This window comes from Anser cygnoides, chromosome 1 (assembly GCF_040182565.1).
Source record: "Anser cygnoides isolate HZ-2024a breed goose chromosome 1, Taihu_goose_T2T_genome, whole genome shotgun sequence".
Lineage (NCBI taxonomy): Eukaryota > Metazoa > Chordata > Aves > Anseriformes > Anatidae > Anser > Anser cygnoides.
The window spans coordinates 145,122,109-145,141,798 of NC_089873.1; the positions used below are offsets into that span (position 1 = coordinate 145,122,109).

At 40.8% G+C, this 19,690-nt stretch overlaps 1 protein-coding gene across 3 annotated transcripts in view; it reads left to right on the forward strand.

Annotated features, from left to right (window-relative positions):
• The window catches only part of NCK2 (NCK adaptor protein 2), an 85,286-nt gene extending 67,244 nt beyond the window's left edge, over positions 1-18,042 (forward strand). For all 3 annotated transcript variants that reach the window (XM_066984773.1, XM_066984764.1, XM_013190212.3), the window contains 2 exons: positions 8,467-9,188; positions 16,678-18,042. In XM_066984773.1, coding sequence (XP_066840874.1) covers positions 8,467-9,188; positions 16,678-16,872 — 917 coding nt within the window. In that variant the 3' untranslated portion in view covers positions 16,873-18,042. The remainder of the gene's footprint in view (positions 1-8,466; positions 9,189-16,677) is intronic.
• Positions 18,043-19,690: the final 1,648 nt, after the last annotated feature.

The window sequence follows — 19,690 nt, forward strand, 5'->3', positions numbered from 1 at the left end:
CTGTCAATATTCTGATAGTGTTTGTGAAGGTGAGGCAAAACTGTGCAGCTTTCGTTCTCTACATAAGGGCAGAGAAGGTGTTTGGAAGTCCTGTGGGGCTACTGTGCCTTCTCGCCATACCTTATAAATCCTTTTTTTCTTAACCTATTCTTAGAATTATAGGGCTACCTTAGGTTAAGGTAGTCCCGGTTATTTTTTCTTATCAGGGCATCCTACAAAACCCAGTGGGGCATCCTTAATAAGATTACAAAGTAGGTGGAAACATTTTAAAACTGTTCCTGTTTGAAAGCAAAGACTGTATTTTAAAGTAGGCTGTCTTCAAGTTTGTAGACAGAAATGGGAACCACAGACCTTGATAACTTTGAGAAAGCCCGTTCATTTTATATGACTCTTTTGGGTTCCACAGGGAATTTTAAATCCCAAGGCTCTTTTGATTTTCCCCAGTACGACTTAATCCACTCCACTTTTGCACTGGAGTAAGAACAGACATGAGGCCATTGATGGAAGCCTTTTAATCTAAATGAAAAGAATTAAAGTAGTCTTTGTTTTTAGTGCAGTTGTCGGGTTGATTTCTCGTGGAAACCTCCGTACCACAGTGTTTGATATGTGGGAAACTTTGACAATGCCTCTTCCTGTATGTGGAGGGGAGGGTGGGGGTGGGCAGCCGGCAATAAAGCAGCCGGGCTGTAGAAATGTCAGAACTTCGTTTTGACATTTAAAGAAGAGTTTCCATTTTCTGATTTGTCCTAGTGAGACTTCTCTTGATATTGAGCTTCTTAAAGAGCACAGAAAAAAAATCGTTACTAGAGCTGTGAGACTTCGTTTCTGTATCACGAATTCAGTTGGAGATTTTTTGGGGGAATTTACAGCAGCAAATTCCTTTAAAAAGTGTGCTGTTGATGGAGATCATCTGAAATACTGCCTGTCCCATATGGACACTTGGCCTTTGAGCATTGTTTCAGGAGCTGGAGGGGGAGAAGAAGGTGGGAGGTTGTATATTGAAAATGTGCAGAAACTTTTTTCTTTCCATTCAATGTAAGAAACTTCACTCTACTGAATGCCTTTTTAATAATGAAGCAAAGTTAATTTACAATTTTAAAAATAATAACCACTAGCATAAAGCTCCAGGGATGTGTGATCTGCACATTCCAGCTGTCAAGAAGTTATATATTTACCTCTGTAGTGGCTGAATTAATTTAAGCAGTTACATTAAATTGTTTTATATATTTCTTAAGAATTTTCTTGAAAAGTTAATTACTTCTTTCTTAAAATAATTCGGTTTTTGTTTAAGAAAGGCAGTGTGCATTTTGCATAATTATTAGCTGTATGCATTCATATGCACTTATTCAGAGCCGTAGTCAAAGGAAATGAATAACTTATTTGGTAAACAGAAGGGGGGAATTGTTTTAACTCCATGTGTGTGAAGCCACGCAGAATTGCAATTCTGTTAAAATGCACAAAAAGTCATGATTTTAAGTACCTTTAAAATTAGGTAAAATGTTGATTAAATAATGTGATTAATGTGTTTTTAACAAACTTCCTCTGGTTACCCTGTTTTTAAGGATTTTAGAACAAGATCTGTTCTGTATAAATGGTTTTATATTTGAGGGAAAGAAAACTTATTTCCATTTCAGCTGAAATTAATTTCTTAACTTTTTATATAAGTCACTGAAATCGATTGAAATGTTTTCCCAAACAATATTTTACTAACTCGTTCAGAGATTACTGTTACTATTAAAGATTTAAATGAGCTTTTACTCTAGGTATTTATACCAGGAGTTCTGCTAGCTTATTTGGCTTCCTTACATTTTTCAGCCTCAAACATATTTTGCTTGAACATAAATATACGTCGTCTTAATAGATTGTGTAATACTACATTTTTCAGCTCTGGAGTGCCTAATTTCAATTTGAATTATAATGGGTTTACTTTCAAGAAGAAAAACATTAAAAAAAAATCAGATTAAAATGAAAATATTTTCATGAAAAAGTAGTACTCTGCTCATGTTTTCTGTGCCGGTTTCTGTGCTGAACTTTGAACCATAAAGCAAGTAGTACTGTTTAAAGCCTTTTATTCTAAAAGAGTACACAAATTGAAATGTATTAAAAGATGTATGAAAAAATTTACAAGTAAGCTTAGGATTTTTTTTTAATTCAGAGAATTATGAACAATATAAAGAAATTTCAGTTATTGAATTATTTGCAACACCAATGGGAGATCCTTTTTAAATTATAATTTTTCCTCATAAATGTATTTTAAATTGTCATTCATGCTTAAATCTGAGTTTTGCATGAGAGCTGTGGTAGAGTGGGTAAGATTTCAGGCAGTAGTTGAAGACATCATCATTTTTCCTCCTCTTTTCGTACTTTCCTTTTCATGCGTTAGTCGATTTGCTATTGAATAGTAATGTTGAAATGAAGCATCTTTCTGAAAGGCGTTGTCACCGAGCCTAAATTGGGAAGTTGGGCAATAGCTCTAATCACATGAAATCACTGAGTCACCCGGCCCTGCAAACCACAAGGCTCAAGTCCCAAGACCAGGACTGGTGACAGCGGGGAACCAAAGAAGATTTCGGTGTTTGGCCGATGCATCAACGTCGGGGGGGTTGCGTTGATCTCACTACAGTCAGGCCAGTTAATGAGCAGATTTTGACAGAGCCTTGCGTAATGCATTGATTTGGGGTACTAACCTGATTACAAAAGTCTATTTGGGTGACGGAGCCTGGCACAGGCTGCCCAGAGAGGCTGTGGGGTCTCCTCCTTGGAGGCCTTCAAAAGCCGCCTGGAGATGGGCCTGGGCAGCCTGCGCTGGGTGGCCCTGCTGGGGCAGGGCTTGGGCCTGGTGGCCTCCAGAGGGCCCTGACAGCCTCAGCCATCCTGTGACTGGTACAGGGTATCTGAAGGACACTGTCCATTTAGTAGAAATCTAGTGACTTAAAGAGGAAGTAATTTCCAAGAACTCTGTTGTTTTGAGGCACTTCTGTTGTTGCAGCGTTTTTAAGAGTTTAAAGTTTACTTGCTTGGGGGACTGGGGAGGCAACTGGAAAAAAATAAATCCATCTTTAATTGTTCTTGATATTTTAATAATAAATTTTTGGCGGTTTCTTAAGTAATCATACGTAGCATATTTAGTAACATGATCTCTTTCAATGACTTCTCGATCGAGAAATTCTGGTTGGGAAACTGTTTAGCATTGCCTTGATGATTTCTCAAAGCAATACAGTTTTTTTCTATTACAGCTTTTTTTATTAAAGGTCCTTTTTTTTCCTTTTTTTCTGTATTGCAAAATTGATAAGTTGATTTGATATATAGTAAGCTACAGAATATATTTTTATCTGTGTTTTATGTATTAAAATCAGAGAACGTTTTAGAAAGAATAGGTTGTAAGAATTTAGATGACACTAGTTTCACTTGCCAAATATTTTTCAGAAATGGGCTTTGGGAATTGTTTGACTTGATACACATAAGATGGGAGGAATGGACAAGTCAGTATCTGCAGTATCAAACAGCCTTCAAATTCCTTTGGAAAAGAAATGCAACTGTATTTGGTCTATTTAAAATTAAGCTAGATGAAAGCCGTAGTAAAACTTAGGGAGCAGTCTCGGGGTGGAGGGATGCTGGGCAATTTGACTACAAATACCTTCAGTGTGTAGTGGATGTTGTTCTTCAAGAGAACTCAATAAAATAAATGGAAGTATTGATAAGCCAGTGGAGATGCATTACGCAGCCACATCAGTGAATCTGTTCTTTTCACCTCTGGGGATGAGGAAAAGCAGTTAAAATGCAGAACGTAGCAACTCATCAGTTTCAGGCAAAGACGCCAGCTTGCAGGAGCACGAAAAGCCTTAGCAAATAAGTCTTACTGAAATGGAGCAAATATATCTGCGTTGTAAATGGGCGTTTGTCTGGCAAAGACGGTGAGTAATGTAAACCACAATTAGCAAATGGAATATAAGTTTTCAGAAAGGGTTTTGTTTTTTTTTTGCCACTGGTATACAAGCGTTGTATGTACATTTGGTAAAGTAGGATACAATTTTAAGCCAGTTGAACTTTTCTATCCTAAGCAGCAGTTCTCAGAACAACGTGTAGCTAAGCAGCCTTGCTTTAGTGCCTTCACTGGAGGCAGGAGGAGGAAAGAGAAACCCTCTTTTTGGTTTCAAAGCTGGACTGCTCAGGTAAGGAGCATCTCTGCTTACTGTCTTTCAGTCAGCAAAGCTTTGGGCAGGTTGTGTGGCCAGGGGCAGCAGATTAGGGCTGGGGAATTGACAGTGCCACAGCGTTGGGTCTGAGGGGTGATCAGGAGGAAATTCCCCTTTTGTGAAGTTCAGGATAGGGCCGCAGGACCCCCGGGTGCTGCGGCAGGGACAAGCCAGTAGTGAAAGGGTGCAAAGCTGGGCTTTCCCAGTGGGGCCAGGGAGACAGGAAGCAAATGCATAGGAAGGAGGTCTTCCTCCGTGCTGCCACTCAGAAAACAGTCTGCTCTGTAAAGCTGTGACTGAGAGAGGAAAGGAAAGAGGGTAGGTGAGGTGGGAGGCACGCGTCTGGGTCTCCCTAGTAGTGTTGGGGCCAGATGGCTTGGTTCTCTGTTGAGAGAAGAAAGATTTGCAGTGGATCCCTTCTATGGATGGGAACATTATCTAGAAACGGTGCTAGCTGCTTTTGTTTTTGTTTTTTTATCTCGGCAATATGTCCACCTAAACATTAAACCTACTCACAGTACTTGGCAACTTGTTTGTAAGAAACAAAAGTGAACTAGTTTAGCATGGGGCAACTGTAAATTACGAACAGTGTTATTTCCTATTAGGCACCGTACCATGAAAGAGGCTCTCTGCTGTGCTCCCGCTCGTTTTCCCCTCATGTGAAAGCTAATCCATCGGTCTGGATTTCTCTTCACAATTATTAGTTGTGTTACAGAGGATTATCATTTCAGGTGAACTGCAAGCAGTGAGTTGGACTGTGAAAATACCGTTGTGTTTTTAATGCGAACACATCTGCTAGGGCAACAAAGACAGTAAGAAGGCCAAAATGATGGCTGCAGCCACAAGATTACTTGGCTCTTCGAGGTGTGACTCCTGAAGTGCCCAAATGTTCAATTTTCCATGAAATTTCTTACATGGGCTTCGTTCAGTTTGGAGACAGGAATAGGGGTACCCTTATAAATAGCAGTAAATGAAGATTTGCTGTTGATTCTTCCAGAGATTACTCACATAGAGCATAGTTTTTTAACGGAGTTGTGATTTTTGTTACGGATATATGTGAAATTTATAATGGCCCTAACTTCGTTCTTGCTTGGCCATCCTACTGACTCGTATTTTTAGTCTTGCTTCCCAAGGAAGCGAGGCTTGCACTAAGTCATGCTGTCACAGTCAGCTGTCATTGTCCATCCATCTGCCTACCCTCGATAACTCAGCCAATTTCAAGCAAACCTGACAGACTGGTGGAGGCAAAGGAACAACTTCTGTGCAGCTCAGCGGCTGGGAGGGTCGCTGGACACCAGCAAGCCCAGCTCGTGGCTCCACCAGGGGAGCCCGAGCGAGCCGGGCACGGCGCGTGGCCAGCCGGTAAAACCCCAAGTGGGGAGATGGAGCCGGCTTTCGAGGCAGTTTGGAGGCTGCAGCAGGGGGCTGCAGGTGTGAGCAGGACGCGGGGAAGCAAAGGCAGCTGTCTGGTAAGGGGGCTGTGGCTGAGAGACGGGGCAGGCGGCGGGGAATGGTGCGGCAGGCGGCGCGAGGAGAAAAACAGCAACAGATTTCCTTTGCTCTGCTCACAGAACAACCTGTTTCCTCTTCTGCCATGGACGCGGCTACGGATGTTACAACCTCGCATTAAAAATAGCAGCAGATAACGCCGCGTGCGCCCTCCTCTGTGCTTGGCTGCGGATGGGGCTCGGGATGGTTCCTTACCTTAACCAGCCTGGTTGGAAACCAAGGCTTTGGTGCACCTCACTGCTATTGCAGAAGGCGTGTTGTTAGCCTTAAAAAGCTTGGCTACGTTAAACGTTACAGCTCAAACTGAAAAACTCCAACTCTTTGCCCTAACTGATAATGAAAACCAGCAAAATTTCTGTTTTTTTTTTTTTTTTCTTTCCTATGTGGTCACGGTTTGTTTTGAATGGGGAGGATGGAAAAGCATGCTTAAAATGTCAGGCACGGCACTGGAAAGTTTGTGGAAAAAGTTGCAGCTTATGAAACTCCAAGAAAGTGCATGGATGATAACCTTTTCCTAAAAGTTTAGTCATCTTTATCAGACTTCAGGTTGTTGATTTATAACTTTTGTCATTTTTTTTTTCCAACTGTTTGTTGACTTTTTGTTTGTTTGTTTTCTGTAGATACTTCTGCTCGTGGCATTCTCTTATCACACCGCATCCCTGTATTTCATAGTTATCTCTGTGCTTTGATTTTGAAGTAGTCATATTCTGGCCAGCTACTCCATCATCTGCTCTTTTTTTTTCACTTTATTAGTTCTCCTGCTATAACCCAAGGCGTGGTGCTGCACATCTCCCTTACAAACTTCATCAAAGCCTAAGCTTTTAATTGGAAAGGTTCAATGTTAGCACAGGGCTTTATGCGGATTGGATCTGTTGAGATGCAGTTTCTTGTTTTGCATGAAGTTGTAACGAGGATTTCCTAACTAAGCGCCCCTCAAGTTGTGTTTGTTTATATTACCCCAACTTAATGCCCCGTAGTTCTGCTATTATACCTCCTTGCCTTTTGGTTGAAAATGCTCTCTAAACTGATGAAAATTTTCACTCTTGGCAGAAATCTGCCCCTGGCCAATTTCCGATTAGAGCTCGCTTGGAATAAAAGCTCTGTTTTCCTGCGATTGTCTCCCCCAGTACAATAAGTGGGTCGCTGTCATTTTGCCCGAAAGGGCAGCCATCGGCTCTCAGCTCCAATTATCTGCTCAGAATTACATTAGGATGTAAGCAGGCTCCAACAGGAAGCAAGGAACTGCTTGGGAAGGTCAGGAAACACTTCAGGATCATCGTAATTTTCTGCCGTCTTCTGAGATGTTAAGGCTGTGAGTTAACGTGGTTAGCACTTGTAGTAAGCATTAAGTTTGTGGTCACGTCTCCACTGTTTGTGTGTGTTGTTTGGCTAAACCTGTGAAATATGCCAGATAGTTTCAATTGCACTAAACAAGACAATAAAAATAGTTTTGCAGAATTTATTTATTATATGCCAGCCCCAAAGTGGTCTGGCAGCTGGACTTGGATCTCCCTAGGTCCCTTCCAAATGAGCTATTCTGTTCTGTAAATGTGTACATGTATATATAGAAATATAAAATGCACACGCTTTTCAGCAGTGGCACGGCCCGATTTAACTAGTCCTGAATTGCTAAAATGAAATTGCATGCATCTCTTTCTAATAAGACTATTTAAAGAAACAAAAAGTTCTGTCCTTTTCATTCAGTCTTCCATAATCAGTTTGTATTCATCGTGTCTCAAGTGACTGTGTCTTCTCCCGGCAAGGATCTAGAAGCACGAAGAAAAGTACAAAAGCCCTGATTTCTATGTTGATTTTTTGCATTCTGTCCAAGGCATGACATTTTGGGTGTTGCTTGGTTTGTGATATAGTGAGATTTCATCTTTTGTATTTATCTTCTCAACTTTTAGAGCTGGATTTCAGAATAGAAGGCTACTTACTCACTTTATCTTTCTGTTTATATATAAGCTGTTAAGCAGTCCTTGCTGCAAAAGTTTGATAGTGAATTGTGTAGCACTCCTTCCATATGTAAACTTACATTAGCATGGCCCCTAAAGAAAAGTTATGCATTTAATGATACTGGTGTTTATTCTATATGTTGTATTTCATGCTGTAATTGAAGCCGTGACAGTTACAGGAGAACTTACACATTGTAGGGGGAGCGTACTCAAATAGTCACCTTGTGAGATTTGCACTTCTACCATACGTGGCTAGGCTTTGGAGAAAGAGGTGCAGAATTCATAAGTGGGCTTGCTGTTGGAAATGGTTGCGGCTGTAGCTGCCTGGGGACTGAACCAAAGAATGAAGAAAGCAGAATGTAATCTGTAGAGAAACAAAAGTTTTATCACTCTAGTCGTTTATTTTTGCAGAGGGTTTTTATTTTCCTGTTTTGCTTGAGCCAATTAAAGTTATCACTAAAATGAAAAGGCATGATCAGTTGACTGGGTTTTTAGATATAACACCAAGCTATGCGAAGCTTCCAGTGATTCATAATGAAGAAAGTATGTGTTTTTAAGTGTGTGTTAAGACTCTGGTACTGTTGGGAAGGGAAGAGAGCGATTTTAATGCCAATTGCACCATACCTAATGGTGTGTAAGCTAGATGTTAAAGATTATCTCTCAAACGTGTTGACGTTTCCTGACTGTCTGCAGAGTTAGAAATGAGCTCTCCGATAACGAGATGAAATTTGGAGTGACGCAGGAGCCGTCTGCAGCATGGGGAGGACGTTCAGTGACCGCTTTACGCTTCTGTCTTTATTTAACAGGCTTGGGAAAAACAAAAAGGAAGACGAGCGCGCGAGACGCCTCGCCTACTCCCAGCACAGATGCGGAGTACCCGTCCAACGGCAGCAGCGGGGACCGCATCTACGACCTCAACATTCCTGCCTATGTCAAGTTCGCCTACGTGGCAGAGAGAGAGGATGAACTGTCCCTTGTCAAGGGGTCCCGGGTCATCGTCATGGAGAAGTGCAGCGATGGCTGGTGGAGAGGGAGCTACAACGGACAGATCGGCTGGTTTCCTTCGAACTATGTGGTAGAGGAAGTTGAGGAGGCCACTGCAGATTCACCGAGCTTCCTGAGCTTGAGGAAAGGCGCTTCCATGAGTAACGGCCAGGGCACCAAAGTACTCCACGTTGTTCAGACACTGTATCCATTCAGCTCCGTCACAGAAGAAGAGCTCAATTTTGAAAAAGGGGAAACAATGGAAGTCATTGAAAAGCCAGAAAACGACCCAGAATGGTGGAAATGTAAAAATTCCAGAGGGCAAATTGGTCTTGTTCCTAAAAACTATGTAGTAATCGTTAGCGATGGTCCTACCATTAACACTTCCCATCCACCTCAGATAAGCTACACGGGACCATCTTCCACCGGACGATTTGCTGGAAGAGAGTGGTATTATGGGAATGTTACCCGACATCAAGCAGAATGTGCCCTAAACGAGAGGGGAGTGGAAGGAGACTTCCTTGTTAGAGATAGTGAATCCTCGGTAAGTGCTATTCAGCGCCGTGGTCTTTGTAAGACGTGATATTTGGTTTAACAAGTGTGGAAGCTCATAATGACCATATCCTTAAAAAAAAAAATAAGAATAAAAATAAGGGCTTTTCATCAGTAAAGAAACAAGCAATGCTTCAGTGGTACAAACTGATACATGTACAGAGTGTGAGAATCAGTCTCTCAGAAATTCAGTGACATTTACACTGAAATTCAACAACTACGGACTGCATTATCCAGGGCTTCTTAATTAGCAGACAAGTAACTAGATATTTAAAGCTTCCATCTGACTTTTCCTGTATTCCTCATATGCAGTCCTCAAATTTACGGCACTCCCAAGGAAAAAAAAAATCTTGCAAATTGCAAATTTAGTCATTAATTTGAATTTAAAGCCAGTTTAAAATGGGATGTTTGCATTGATCAGTTTTGTTTTGCCTTTAATTAACATAGGTTAATACTGTAGGTTATATAAACTATTGATTAAAAACTTATTTTCATGTGTTTCTGCTCTACTTAGATGATTTAGGTTGTAATAGGATAAAATTATTATTACATCTAACTGTTAAGATTATGATGCATAACAAAAAAGGCCAAGTGAGTAGCTCGTATTACTTGGAAATTGAGCCTTGATGACATCAGAGGGATGTTAATTAACGCTGATTAGGGATTATTATAATTCCGAAAGTTCAAATTTAAAGTTACCCTGAAAGGCCTTTCATGTATGCTGAAGCCAGGGAAAGCATAGTTAAAGCACTCAAAAAATAATTATCCCTTTGCTGTGATTTTTAAAAGATGACAGATTTTGATAATTCCCAAACACCTTTCTAACACTACAAAAATATATATATTTTGAAGATAAATGGAATCTTAATTTGGGATCAGGGCTTTTCAGCATTCGTTGCTTCAACTGTGGGACCATTATTCCATGAGGACAAATCGTTTCATACGTGCTTCCACCTAAGTATTTAGCTGCTTCAGGTATAAAAATTCAAAATCAATACAGTTATATCCGCTCAGCCTTTTAATTTGAGGGTACACAACTGCCAAAATACAGTAAGCTACAGACATCTATCTCTATGCTACAGTTGTTTCAGGTTTTCCCCATATTGTAGGTTGCGCTGGTTGGCAGCGTGGATTACAAATAAAAATTAAAGCAGTGTCAACTGCCTTAAACTTAATTTAAAGCGGAGCCATCTTCTTGACTCCGCTTTGTCTTCAGGAGACTGTATTGATCGCATAAATCACTTGTGGTTAGAACTGGTGGTAGTCTTTATCATAATTGCCTGTGAATGGAGGAGAAGCTGCTCCCGTGTGCTGTTCCTAACGTAAGTGATTTCATTAACCAGTCGATAGGACGTGTTGGCATGCCTGTGGTGTGAAATGAAGAACGGGCTCTAAGTAATGGGGAGAATGAAGCTTGAGTTCAAATCTGGAAGTAAAGATCCTTTTAGTTCTCGATATTTTCTGAAGTGTGTTTCACATTTTTCACTTGCTGATTTTGTTCTTAAATTATAATCTCTACTACTCAGAAGAGGTCCCAGGATGAAGTCAAAATCTCAGGTAGTACTAAGGCAGAGACAGGTAGCACACGCTTTATCCCCTCGGAATACGACTTCTTTCTCTACTTTAATAATCTAAAAGGCCGCTTTTTAGTTCAGCGGAATATCTTCTGAATTAACAGAGCCTGTATTTCTAATGTAACGACTGAAATTTGGAATTGGCTGGCTTGTTGGCTCTTGGCGAGAGAGATGAACAGAGGCTTCTAGTGACAGTAGAAAAAAAGCATAAAGACAATGAAGTTGTTAATTTTGTAGAATTTTTTAAATCCAAATTAAACATTGCTTTCTGATTTCTGAAAAACATTGGTAGTTCACTATTACTGTTTCCTTATTCCCTGAAATTTTGACATCATATTGATGAAAATAGAAATCTGTAATATTCCAGAAGTTTTTCTGGATAGAGAAAATGGTCTGAGTAACTTTCAGGCATCATTTCTCAATTGATTTTCTCTGCAGCAGACACGTAGCTGTCAGACTACTTTCTTTGAAGCTCTCTTGTTGAGTTCCTATTTCTGCTGTTAGTTAACTGTAAGCACAAAATGAAGACAAATGCAAGTAAATCAGGGAAGACTGGAGAGAAAAACAGGTTAAATGAAAATAAATCAGAGGAGACCCAGAAGGGGAAAAAAAAAAAGTTAGAAAACATGACTTATGAACAGAGGCTGACAGAACTGAGTTTGTTTAGCCAACAAAAGACAAGACTGAGGTAAGGGCATAGAGTTTTCCAAATGTGGCAAGCCACTAGAGGATGATGGTGACCATTAAATTGCTCTGCAGCAGTCCTGACGTCCCTTCAGCCCAGCACCCTGGCTGCCAGGTCCGTCTGTCCAGCAGATGGAGGCCGACTTTCAGATCCGGATGCTGTATTTTGGGTTATCCTGGCTGGTAGTGACCAATGGTCTTGGACAGTTTGAAGATGGATGTGTTACTTAAAATACAGAAATGCACACCCATTTCTTGGTGTGTGTGCTGTGTCACACTGACCATTGCGTTACACCTCGTTTCCTTGCGTTTAGCAGCCTACATCTTGAGTAAACTAATTTCCTTGAAAGGACAAGGCAACCTTTTAATTTAATATGACATCGTAACACTAAACACATTTGTGTTCAAAGCATTTCCAGACTCGTTCTCTTCATTGTTACTGGGGAAATCGTTGCTTTTTGAGGCAAAAGATTCATTCAGACTGCGGTCTTTAAGTTGTTCCCAGCATCTAACACCTCTGGGAATCCCAGAGAGTTTACTCAGTTCATGTTACAGCAAGGTTTTTTTACACAAAATAAAAAATAATCTGATCTGAAGAACTCATCGTTTTTCTTTTTCCAGTCTTGATCTGGACTTGCAGATCCTGTACGTGGCTTTTTTAAGCAATGAGAGTCTTTGTAGTTAGGCATGAAAATGCCTACTTCCTTGTGATATCACTTGGGAATTTCATTTTTTTTTTTTTAGATTTAAAGAAATATTTTACTATATCCCAAGCTTTTTTCTGCCCTAATCTTTTATGTATATTGTATTATCGTATAATTTCTTAATGTATGTTATTCATAAAAGTATTGGGGACTGCTAGATTGTTTTCATTTTTCTATAAGTACCAGGAATCGTCTAATAAGCTAATGGATGCACTCGATAGCATGAGGGAAAATCTCGCTGAGAAGGACGGGGCTGAGCAGAGGGAGATTGCTGGCTCTCCCTTTGCTCAATCTTCTGCCAGACCAGCACTTCCCCTTGCATTGTAGTATGAACCCACCTATTAAAGCCAAAGGTACAGGGGATTTTTTCCTTTCTAAAGAGGCCTATAGATAAACCAGAGTCATCCTGGTGTTCTTGTGCCTGATCTTTGATGTGTTTTTTTTTCTGTAGCCTTCCATCAACATAATTACAGAAAGTCTTAGATTTTTTTTGAGTTCTGTGCTCCCTACTAGCTATGACGAGCTCTGTTTGGATAGGTGAGGGTTTATGTTGTTCTGCATTCCCTTGAATGAGCGGGAGACTGTCATTTTTTCCTTTTAAAACTTCACTATATGCAATATTTTACAATATTTCTCTAGATTTGACTTACCAGTTGTTTGTCTCCCAGCCAGATTCCTTTAGCCAAAACTGCTGTCCTCAGTTATGCTCAGATCTAAGGGGTGCTGCTGCACTGGAGAATACCCTGAGATGAACTCCTGGGTAGCTAGCAGTCTGATTATCTTCATTAATTACGAAATACTATTATTAGAATCATAAACCTGTTTGAACCATTTAAGCCCGCAGTTTATGTAACAGGCACAGTTACCTGCTGCTAAGTTTTTTGCCAACTCTGTTACACGGAGGTAATGTCACCTTAGCTTTTGGTGTTGAGAGTGAAGCAGAGCACAGAAAATGGCTTTATTTCTTCTTCCTGTTGCAGGCTGCTCGGCTGATTTAAGGAAAAAAAAAAAAAAAGTTTGTCTCTTTTAAGTAGCACTCTTTAACAAATAAGGCAGATTTAATCTCCGCAGAGTCTCTGTAGAGCCACTTTTTACCCGTTCTGAGTTGCAGGCGGTCAGATTTGTGCTTTCACTGCAGCACCTGGCACAAGACGACGTCTGGGCTCACCCTTTTGGGCGGGTGATGGTCGTGCTTTGAAGATCCAGGACTTGGTTTCTGCTGGGGAGAGGAGCAAATCTGGAAGGAAGATCCTGCTGCTGCTGGTGCCCTGAGGCCCAACGGGAGCTGCTGCCAGCACCTGCGGGCCCGTTGCGCTCTGCTGCGGCTGGGCCTGAAATTGTGCTGGGCCCCCGGTGAGGCAAGGCTGCTTCAGAGTGACAGCAGAGTAAAGAGGCGTAGGCCGAGAGCTTGTATGCTTTTTGAGGTGCTAATTTGGTAGCATTCAGGGTGTCCCATGTTATTATCCTGGAGTTTCAATCCTGCAAGTGTCAGGTAGAAGCGATGAAACGTGGCAACTGTTCAAAAACTGCAGCACTTGTTGTGCTCTGTGACGTGCTGTGACTGACAGCTATGGCAGAGAGAAGGAGGAAGCTTAGCTTTAAAACGGGCTCGAGGAAATATCCCAGTGGTTTATTTCAATGGAAAAATGGGAATTTTATTAGAACTGCATTTGAAACCGATGGAGCTGATTCACGTTTCTTACCTGTGTACCATTTACGTGAGACCGTGGTGGATGTTACATAAAGAAGAAAGGTATTTGTGTATATCTGAATAGGGTGGGAGGGGTAGATAAGCGAAGTCTAAACCTTCCCACATTGTTTTTTCCAGCTTGGCCACAGACCTTTGAGCTATAACTTGCTTTTTTTTTTTAATGTGTATGTGACTGAATTAGGAGGAGGAGCGAGGAAAACCTGGGCTTGTAACTTGAAGGAGTTGGGGAGCGGGCTCACGGATTAACCTGCAAAATGAGAAAATCTTCCATGGAGGGAAAGGTGGTGCTAGGTGAAACTGGACCAAACAGGAAAGTTAAGGGATGGGAGCAGTAAAAGGCTTTCAGAGGGGGGTATTTTCCCAGCATCGCCACTTAGGAGAAAAGTGTCTTGTTTCATTCTCAAATGGAGATTGTAAAGAGGGTACTTTCTACCACGGTTTGCTTTGTTTTCCCTTGTAAGACCAAAGAAGTAAAATTAAAGGAACATTTTCCTGCCTGATGTCTCCCACGTGCACCAGCAGCCTATTGTTGTCTTAGTCACTAAGCAAGAGTTGAAGTAAAGGATTCTGAAAGAATATCAGAAATTTCACACCTGGACTGAGGAGCTGCAAACACATAACGGCTAATCTTCAACGGTCTGTGGTAGGAATCGATTTAACTTCAGATTTAGGTCTTCCCAATTATGACAGTTCAACAGTATTCCCAGGTTCCCTGCCATGAGGCTGTGCTCTGTAATTCAGTTGCAGAGTCATCAAGAGCCCCATAGATAGCAGGGATTAAAGCTTAACTTCTGATGTGCCTTTATTCAGTGTACGTGAGGCTTTTATTCCTGGAAAAGTTCGTGTGCAAACATCCAAATGGAGCAATTAATTTAAGAGGGAGAAGGGAGAAAAAAATTGGCCAGCAGTTGAAACAAAATAGCTTAAACAGTAAATAAAATAAACAGGCTTGGAGCAAGTCCAAGGAGGACAGCAGGGAACCGATTCAAGCTGCATCGAACCAGCATACTTTGGAACAGCAGCGTTAAAAGCACTGCTTTATCTACAGATTTTTTTATTTTTTATTTTTTGAGGTAATCTTTTTAATCATTTTGCATATTTGTTACAGTGGGAAAGTACCAAAATAAAAGGAAACGCAAGGCCCGGGTGCTTTTGCTGTTTGTTCTCATATCCTGGCGAATTTACTAATTGGAGGCCAAGAAGGGGTTTCGGGGCTTTTGCAACAGCTGTTCAGGCTCTTCCATCTCCTTGCACCGGATGATGACTCTCAAAAGAGTTAGATCAGCCTTTCCGCTATTTTAAAAATTAAATTAGAGGATGAAAAGAGCAACTTTGTAACATATATTCTGGGAAAAAAATCAGCAATAATGATATCTTCTCTTTATGCACGAATCTAATTAGCAGCTCAGAGGCTGGGAAGAATGGACAGCAGTTCAGGAGGACATTCATTCATTAAAGTGTGTAACCAAAATGGCAGGAAATGTGTTTAACATATTGTGCAGGCCACCTCACAAAGATCTAAGCATGGCCAGCGCCTGGGAGAGGGGTCTAGGAGCTGCTCCAGCACCTCTCTGTTCGTCAGCGCTGCGACCTTGCTGGACTAAAGGCTATGATTCTTAGCGAATACAAGGAAGTTGGACAACCCATACTGCTGGCATACTGGAAACAACTGCTTGGTTAGAAAAATTACAACTTTGTGAAGCACAAAGTGGTTATTTCAGTTTTTAACCTTTGTCGTAAAGACTCTTCCTATTTCTAAAAGCAAACAAAACAAGGTTTTGGTTCAGGTTATGAACTTTCCATTTGTAAGCTCTTCCATTTAAAATGAGGGCCTTCCAACCCTCATCACCCAGTTTTCATCTGACATACGATCACCGTCAGAAGCACCAGCATCCCAGGGCTTGCTCAGAGCTTTGCTTGTGCACACCTCTGCTTCAGCCCCGGGCAGCAGTGCTGACAGCCGGCTGGTCCCTCGTGGGTCTTGTTCTGCCTGGGTGGGGGTGGGAGCTGGGGAGCTGGCACCTTCCTTCTTTTCTGCCTCTGCATATGGTGCAGAAAGGGGAAGGGTCTCATCCCTTCTCTTCGTTAAAGTAATCAGTTGTGAAGACTTAAGAAATTTACCGTGCGAAATTACTCTGTTCTGGATAATTTAATTAGTGCTGAAACTTTGTCTTTTGTGGTTGGGGACTTGACGGTGTGGTTTGTGTTTTAATTCTGTAGCTTTATCTTATTAAGAAAAAGGTGTACTCAGTAGGAGAAATTATTTCTCATACATGTGGTGATGAAGATAAAAGGTGTTTGTTTTCTTTTGCAATACAAAGCGAGAACGGCCCTCTAGTGGTCACAGATTTAAAAAAAAAAAAAAAAAAGTGATAGGGGGATTTTCTTCACCTCACCCAAGCAATATTGCAATAATTGGTCTCTCCAGGGCACTCTAACTAGCAAAGAAACCAAAATGATGAAAGTTTTTTCTCTTCTCCTTGACATTCTCATGCTTCTAGATTGAGGAACTAAGATAATTTTTGCAATTTAGTCGTGTAATTGGCAACTTCAGACTGTGCATCTGGGGAGCTTTCACTTAACTGACTTAACTGTGCATGTTAATAACAATGGCAATTATTTATTGAATAATAGACTATTGGGTTTCTTAAGTAGCTAGAGCACTGAGCTGTGGAGCACAAAGACTAGCATAAATTACACCGTCAGCTCTGTTACACAGTTTGTTCCTGAAACAGCAAAATCCAGCCTTCTTTTTGTTGACTTTCTTGTAATTCTCTGTTTCTTTTCTTTTTGAATTCTTCTCAACAGCCCAGTGACTTCTCGGTATCTCTAAAGGCATCGGGGAAGAACAAACATTTCAAGGTGCAGCTCGTGGACAATGTCTATTGTATTGGGCAGCGTCGCTTTAATACTATGGATGAGTTGGTGGAACACTACAAAAAGGCTCCCATCTTCACCAGTGAACACGGGGAAAAGCTATATCTTGTGAAAGCACTTCAGTGACGTTGAAGATGGACTCGGCCGCCCAGGCCTCTTATAACTTCCAAGCCTTAGGTCCTAAATTCTCTTTTATAGAGCAGAGCAATATCTGAAGCAGGCTTAAAGAGTAGGCTCTTTCCAACGTGTTTGCTCTGTTGGTTGTTATTTGTCCTTTTTCGTTTGCCTACTTTTGTGTTTCAGTTCTGTTAATCTCAGATCACCTCCTTTCAGGTCGAGCCGTTCACTAGGTGGCCGTTGCGAGCGCTCACTTCCATGACCGAGTTCTAAACCCCCCTCCTCTGCGTACGTTTACGGAGGTAGCTCGGATGAGAAGGAGGGGGGTTTGCAATTCAAAGCAGTGTTAACCTCTTCCAGCGGCTCACGCAGACAGAACTCTTCGTTAAGAGACATCGGGCACAGCTTGAATGCACTGAGGCTGCAGCTGAGTGAGTGAGATACAGTAGACATGACGGTTGTGGCTGTGAGTTCTGTAGCTATTTTGCTTCCCGTATTACAGAAACTCCTAGCTCCTAGAAGCACTCTTTACACTGTACTCTGCTATTACATTGCCTCTCTGACTCTTCGCAAAGAGTACACTAATTAAAGCATTTTGTAATAGTACTTCCTAAACTACTATGGTAAGATTGTAGTAAAAGAAAACTATCTAGTGTATTTTGGTCTGTAATTGCAACAAAGAGAAATTTTATTTGAAAGTTGATTACTAGAGAAAGAATCATTGAAATGTAAAGACTGAATGTTTTGGTAATCTACAACCAAATGTGCCATCCACATAATGCTTTTTCCTCTTGCCCTTCTGCTTGTTTGAATTAAACAGTTATGTATTTAATTCTCAAAGTAATATGTATCTGTAGCTGATTGTTGACACTAATACAGAAGATTAATAAAAAATGATCTTGGGATGGGTGGGGCAGGCTACCAACACTATATATATATTTGCTTTACAGAAAGAAATCTTCAGGTTTTACAGAGGATGGTGTGATTGGTAGGAAGAGACACACAGAATGTTTATGAAGAAAATGCATTTCTCTCTTTTCTTTACATTTAAACTCCTTTATGGTTTAAATATACAGTCTTTAGATGGCACACTCCTGAGATTGAAGAAGGGGATCTTAGGATCTCCAAATCTTGCATACTCAGTTTTTTGGATATTGTAATAAAAAAGGTATTATGTCACGATGGAGTACTGCATTTATCCTTGGGTGGTAGTCCCGGTGTTCCTTTAGCAAGGTGAAATAGAGTAAATTCTGAGTTTGTTTCTCTTGGAATTTATGTGACATAAAACAAAAAAAAAATTTGCCACCGTAGAGTACAGTTTGATATGAGGCAGCGTCTAACGACCTCCATGGTGATTCTTTCTGTGATAAGTCTGTTCATAGCTTTAATGAAAACTGCAAGAGGGAGCTGTTTTCTGGTACCTTTTCTCAATTAAAACACGTTCCTTACAGATTTTATGTTTCAGCCAGTAGTATTATGTGCGTAGCTGCAGCATAGGCAGAGCAGACACCGGTCTGCTGTGGTGCAAACCATACCATTGCCAGGAGACTGCACTGGTACCTCTGGGAGTGAAATCACCCTCTTGCTCAGCCCTGGCAGGCAAGTACGATTTTTCAAGTTCTACATGCATATTATTTTCCCACCGCTCTTGAAATCTTGTTTCTTTAGCAACTGTAGTTTTCTGTATGTGTTAACTAAAAATTGGGCACTGAAACTCCTGCTTGGTCCAGCCTCATGAAGGAAAGCAGAGATTCAGGACAGCCCAGAGCAGTTGTGTGTTGTTCTGGCGAGCACTACCTATGGCTGTGTTCCGGGAACAGAGCAGCTTTCCTTAGGGAGCTGGTGAGAAGTGCCAGTTGTTTACAGTCTGCTTGCGGAAGGACAGCACAGTGGCTTCCTTCTTAATCTTCACAAGAGAATTCTGCAGAGAATGTAGGTTTTTTTGCCGTCTAACATCTAGTTCTTTATTTAGGTAAATCTAAGCGTGTACCTTGAGTATGGCAGTGATGTTAAGAAAGTCAATTATACACTTGCTATATTTTGTTGTTTTTTTTTTTTAAGCAAACAAAAAATCCACTTTTTTCTAGTTTCTTTTTACAAGCTCTGATAGTTCCTAACCCCTTTCTAGGCTTGATAACTTAGAACTAAATCAAGTAGACTTCCAAGTGAAGTTTTTACCATATGCCTTATGCTTTGAGGGATTTTTAATCTTGTTGGTTTTTGTTTGTTTTTTCACCTGGTGCCTTGTAAAGAGCTTCTGTGTATAGAGGTGCAAATTGTTGAAGTATTTTGTTTTGGAAGCAGTTAGTTAATTTATGACCCAGCACTATGAAACGACTAGCTCGAATTATTTTTTCTTGAAACAAGCTTCATCTTGTTTTTGCCCACGCTGTATTTAATCAACATGCTGTCTATTCAGAGGGCTCATTAATAGGTCTTCAGTCGTTCCCAGTCTTTGCTAATTAAGATAGGTTTCTGCAAGTTTTGCTGCCTTTTTGACCTCGTTTTCTGGATTGGGCCTTAAGCATTAAAAATCTTCAGTGGTAACAGCTTAATAAAGGTGTAGTATGACATGGATTTTTTTTTTCCCCTCATTTTCTACCTCCCTTTTCCTATCATTTGACAAAACTGCATTCCTGTTTTTTGACTACTTAAAGCCTCTTTACCAAAACTTAGGACTGGGATGTGAGTTTTGTTGTAAGATTATAGGAATTGCGGTTACCTGAGTTTCTTCAACTGCAGTTTTCATTAAAGGCTCATATAATTTCTGATGGCAAAAAGACGGTCAAATCCTGTCACCTCTGAACTTGCACATCCTTGCTCTTCA